At 37.2% G+C, this 5,933-nt stretch overlaps 1 protein-coding gene across 1 annotated transcript; it reads right to left on the bottom strand.

Annotated features, from left to right (window-relative positions):
- Positions 1 to 2,346: 2,346 nt before the first annotated feature.
- Positions 2,347 to 2,832, bottom strand: LOC127746664 (uncharacterized). Its single transcript, XM_052260598.1, has one exon. It carries the CDS (start codon positions 2,830 to 2,832, stop codon positions 2,347 to 2,349), a length of 486 nt encoding a protein of 161 aa, XP_052116558.1.
- Between the last annotated feature and the right edge of the window lie 3,101 nt (positions 2,833 to 5,933).

Genomic DNA, 5,933 nt, shown 5'->3' with positions numbered 1-5,933 from the left:
TTGGGTGAGTTTGACTCGTATCTAACATTTTTCTAGCGTTTAACGCCAGTAGGGGGAAGTTCTACCGCTAGTTCTGTCCTTCTTGGGCGCTAAACGCCAAGTTCGGCATTTAGCGCCAGATTTGATAGTGATTCTAGAAGAAAAGTATAAACTATTATATATCATTGGAGAGCTCTGAAAGTAGGCTTTCCAATTCCATTAAAATCATGCCGATTGGACCTCTGTATCGCAAGTGATGCTCGTTGGAATGCGGGGAGGTCAGGGATGATAGCATCTACTTACTTTCTTTATTTTTGCACAAAACTCTGCCAAATTCGCCTGATTTCTCCTGAAATAATAATAACACCAAAATAACTCAAAGTTGCATCCAAAGAGCATTTTTGTACTAAAATAAAATAAAACTTAATAATTTCTAACTAAAATCAAATAGAAAATGAAGGAAAAAAGGGTACAAGATGCTAACGCATCACAACACCAAACTTAAATTGTTGCTTGTCCTCAAGCAACCAAAACAATATAGGACCAAGAAGAGAAAATGCCTAAGACTCGAGTGTTCATTTAAGCTCAGATCTAGCCACTGAGTGGGGCTAATGACACTCTAATTCTGAATAGGTTTGGCATCTCACTATCCTTTGAAGCTCCGAAGCATTGGTATCCTTCAGAACTAGAACTTAGATGATATTATAGATTCTCTTCTTTATGCTCTAATTGATTCTTGAACACAACTTTTTTTTCTTTTCTTTTCTTTGGTGATTTGCACCTTGAGCTTAGTCGTGACTCTAAGTGTTTTGTCTTCAAGGTTAACTTGATACAAGAACACCACAAGCACTTAACTAGAGAACTCCTTGAGTTCTAATTTTTCTGTTTTTTATTTCTCCCAGACAGTGGTGCTCAGAGCCTTAGGCATACTCTGTAACAGCAAGGATCACGACTTTAGGTGTTCAGTCTTAACGGTTACTTGACACCTTCACACCACAAGCATATGGTTAGGAAAAACCACTCCTTTGAGCTTTTAGATCAATTTTGACCCTCCTAACCAATGATGCTCAAAGCCTTGGACCTTTTTCTTTATTTTTCTTTTACTTTTTGTTTTTTTTTTGCTATTTATTTTGCTTCAAGAATAAATTTTTTTCTTATTTCAGAGAATCTATAATACTTCTCTAAGTTTCTGTACCTCAAGGATGAATATTCTTAACTTCAAGATCAAATATGCACTGTTTAGTTCAAGCATTCAGAATCAAAGATAATACTACCACATCAAAGCAATCAGAGTAATTCATAATATATAACTCAAACCTCATGCATTTTACTACTTCTTTTCTTTTCTTTTTGATTGTTCAAGCTCAGTGAGTAATACATGAGACAAATTTTTTTTTCAAAATAAATTTTCAAAATAGACGTAAACTACAAAGTAAATAACTAAACTAGAGAAATAATAAAGTACCACTATGAATCATACAAAGCTTTCAAATAGAAGACAGGAAATAAGATAGAATACTAAGAAATAGAAAATAAAATAGGCAAAAGATAATGAAACTCAACCACCTCAGTCATGGTGGCTGCTGCTCTCTCCGTGAAGATGATTCACCTCCATTTAGTGCCATTGAAGATAAAGTAAACAGGAAGCTCGCTCTTCAACACCAAACTTAAAAGTTTGCTTGTTCCCAAGCAAAGAAAAATCTTCATGGGTATTAAACATCCACCTGGCTTTTAACGCTAGGCGTTGCCTCCCTTCTTGGGCGTTAAATGCCCTCCTGGCATTTAACGCCATGTCCTGCTCCCTTTTATGGCGTTAAATGCCATTCCTCTTTGCTCTAGGGTGTTCTATTCCTCCTTCTGAGTTCTTTTGTCCCTGTCTTAAGTATTGTGCATGATCACAAACATAATTAAACAAAGGAAAATTATACATAAAAATGAAAACTAAAAGAGGTTCAAATTGAAATAAAAACTAAAGGATATTCATGGTTGGGTTACCTCCCAACAAGTGCTTCTGTACTGTTACTAACTTGACAGTTAGCTTCTCTAAGGAGGAGGGTCATAGGGGCTGAGATCCTCGCCCCTCACTGTGAACTTCTTTTCTGTGCTGTCATGTATCAACTCAATATACTCCAGAGACAGGATTCTATTTACTGTATGAGATAGGACTGGACTTCTAGTGAATACCACTTTCATCACCGGTAAGAAGTCTTCAATGGGGATCTTCTTGTTCTTCCAACCCTTGGGTACCTTCTTCTTAGGACCTCCTCCCTTCTTAGTGGATGGTGAATGCCCAACACTAAATTTAGGTTTGATGTCAAGAGAAATTGCATTTGTTCTCATCAAATGAGGGGGCTTAAGCAATGAACTCTACATGTAGGTACCTCCTTCTCCAGAGAGTGATGAAGGTTTAAAAACATTGAACACCAAATAGTCTTCATGCATCCTCATAACTAATTCTCCTTTGTCAACATCAATCTGAGCTCTCCCAGTGGCTAGGAATGGCCTTCCAAGGATCATAAAATTTTTTGCATCTTTTCCCATGTCAAGAATCACGAAATCTGTAGGGAGAAAAAGTTCTGTAATCTTAACCAAGACATTTTCTATTATTCCATGTGCCTGTTTTAGAGACTTGTCTGCCATTTGTAGTGCTATCCTTGTTGGTTGTGCCTCTTGAATTATGAGCTTTTTCATTACGGATAAGGGCATCAAATTGATGCCTGTACCAATATCACACAGCGCTTTCTCAAAGGTTGTGCTCCTGGTGGTGCATGAAATCTGAAAGTTTATTGGGTCTGGCATCTTCTTTGACAAGTTGTTATGAATTATGGCACTACAATCCTTGGTCAAGATCATTGTCTCATCTCCCTTTAAAATCCTCTTTCTTGACAATAATTCCTTCATGAATTTAACGTAGAAAGACATTTACTCTAAAACATCAATAAAAGGAATATTGATTTACAACTTCCTAAAGACTTCCAAGAACTTTGAAAACTACTTGTCTTTGGTCCTCTTTTGCAGTCTCTGGGGATATGGCATCTTAGACTTGTACTCAGAAGCCTTAGGTAATGCCGGGTGTGTGTCAAGAGTGACGGAAAAAGGATTGTCTGGATGCCTAGGAGGGGTGTGCTCTACCTTCTCCTCTTTCTTCTCTGGGGCTTCTTTTTCAACCGACTTTTCAGTAAATTGAGTCTCCATACTTGCCACTTGTTCACTTACCATGGTGATGGCCTTACACTCCTCTCTAGAATTGGAAACTGTGTCACTAGAAAGACTGTCAAAGGATCTCTTAAGTGTTCACTTGTCTAGCTGGTCTATTCGCATCTCCAGATTCCTAAAGTAGGCTTAGGCTTTTTGTATAAAGCTTTCTTGGCTTTTTGTGAGTTCTGCAACAATGGATGCCAAGTCAGGGGTACTTTGAGGTTAGGGAGGCTGAGAAGGAAGGTTGTTGACTTGATTCTGATTAAGACCTACCTGAGAGTTGTTGGCATAATTTGGTTACTATCTCCGAGGCTACTCCGCGCACCCAAAGTTTGGGTGATTCCTCCGTCCCTAGTTAAAGTTCTGAGAATAAAGAACATCATAGGGGGACATCTGGAGGAGCACTATGAACTTTAGCAACTGAGCTCTGGATGCTACTCAATTGTTGAGTGATAAAACTCATCTGTTGAGATAGGAGTTTGTTCTGAGCAAGAATTGCATCTACAGCATCCACTTCCATAACTCCTTTCTTCACTGAAGTCCTCTTAGATGAGTATGGGTACTGGTTGTTGGTGACCATCTCAATAAGCTCATTAGCCTTTTCAGGTGTCTTCTTCATGTATAAGGAACCACCTGCGGAGTTATCCAGAGACTGAAAATATCAGAGAGTCCTTCATAGAAAATATGTACTCTAATCCACTGTGAGAACATATCAGGAGGACACTTCTTGAGCATCAGCCTGTACCTCTCCCAAGCATCATAGAGGGGCTCACTTTCTCCTTGCCTAAAGGTTTGAACATCTGTCTTCAGCTTAGTCAATATCTAAGGAGGGAAGAACTTGGTCAGAAACTTGTTGACCACCTTGTCCCAAGTATTGAAGCTCTCCTTGGGATGAGTATTAAGCCAATGCTCGGCTCTATCCCTCACAGCAAATGGAAAGAGCATTAGCTTATAGATTTTAGGATCCATTCCATTAGTCTTCACATTATTACAGATATGCAGGAAGTTAGAGATGAACCGATTATGATCTTCATGTGGGAGTCCATGAAATTGCAAGTTTGTTGCACTAAACTGATCAGCTGTGGCTTGAGCTCAAAATTGTCTGCTCCAATGGGACGCATAGCAATATTGCACCCATAAAAGTCAGGAATGGAGGTAGTGTATGAACTGAGGGTCCTTCTGGATTGCTCATTACCATTCGGGTCCATGGTTAATTCCTCTCTATTCGTGCACACACAAACAGAAAACAAAGGAAAATGAAAATCTCTACATCAAAGTGTAAAGAGTTTCTAGTGAGGTATCCTGTGGAAAAGAAATAAAATAAAACAAAGCAAGCAATTAAACCCTAAAATTTTGAAAACTAAAAAGAAAAGATACTAGTAATTTCGAAAATTAAAAAGAAAGAAGACAACTAAAGGGACACCAAACTTAAAATAAAAAATTAAAGGAAAATAAACAAAACTAAAATCAAAAATTAAAATAAAAATTAAACAAACAAAACTAAGAAAAATACCTAATCTAAGCAATCAGACAACTGGTAGTTGTCAATCAAAAACAATCCCCGGTAACGGCGCCAAAAACTTGGTGCGAGATTTAGAATTTCCACAGCTTAACCGGCAAGTGCACCGGGTCATCCAAGTAATACCTCAGGTGAGTGAGGGTCGATCCCACGAGGATTGTCAGACTGAACAACAATGGTTATCCAATTAGCTTAGTCAGGCGAACAAAAAAGGAAATTTGATGGTTGAAAGCGCATAAAACAATAAATAAAAGAATAAAGAAAGCAAATAAAAGGTTTGGTGTAAAAAAATGAGAGAAAACAGTTAAGACTTCGAAGATGTTCATTTTTCCAGATTAAAAGTTCTTATCAACTATTTTAACAATGCATGATTCATTCCGTAGCAAACTGTAATAAACTAAACCCTAATCTCTTAGTGATTTAGTTTTCCCTAACCTTCATTAACCGCCACTCTCGTGGTCACTTAATTCCGATTAAAGGGTTAAGTTCAAAAACTGGTTTATAGCCACAAAAACTCTAATTATCCAAAGCTAACAGGATTATATATCACATATCCCAATTAGATCATGTAATTAGCAATTTAGGAGGAATTTATTTTCAAGCTGTTATTCAAACGAGATAACTCTCTCGAGAATCATAAGAACTCATGTAGAATAAGAGTCATACTCTCGTTCTACCCAGATTCATAAGATTAATAATGAAAACAATCCTTGAAACGGAATCAGTATATTAATTAAAATAGAAAAGTAATAATCTTAATCCATAGAAGATAAACAGAGCTCCTAACCTTAACCAAGGAGGTTTGGTTGCTCATGACTTACAGAGAAAACTAGAATTCTGAAAAGTGTGCTGTACGGAAGAGAGAAGATCCAAGATATAAGAGATCGTATCCCTTTTATTCTAACCTTATTTTATTTGATACTAAAATAAAATAATGAAGTCTAAACCTAAAAGATTTTAATTGTAAATAAAAATAACTAGAATAAGATAAAAGATAACAATTAAAAGCTAAATCCCACTAAAGATGCTCCCTTGGGTGAGTTTGACCTGTATCTGGTATTTTTCTGGCATTTAACGCCGGTAGGGGGAAGTTCTGGCGCTGGTTCTATCCTTCTTTGGCACTAAACACCAGGTTCGGCGTTTAGCTCCAAATTTGGCAGTGATTCCAGAAGAAAAGTATAGACTATTATATATTGTTGGAAAGCTCTAAAAGTTGACTTTCCAACACCATTAAAAC

Source organism: Arachis duranensis, chromosome 4 (assembly GCF_000817695.3).
Source record: "Arachis duranensis cultivar V14167 chromosome 4, aradu.V14167.gnm2.J7QH, whole genome shotgun sequence".
Classification (NCBI taxonomy): Eukaryota; Viridiplantae; Streptophyta; class Magnoliopsida; order Fabales; family Fabaceae; genus Arachis; species Arachis duranensis.
The sequence above is the reverse complement of the archived record's forward strand: the minus strand, read 5'-3'. Positions and strand labels throughout refer to the sequence as shown.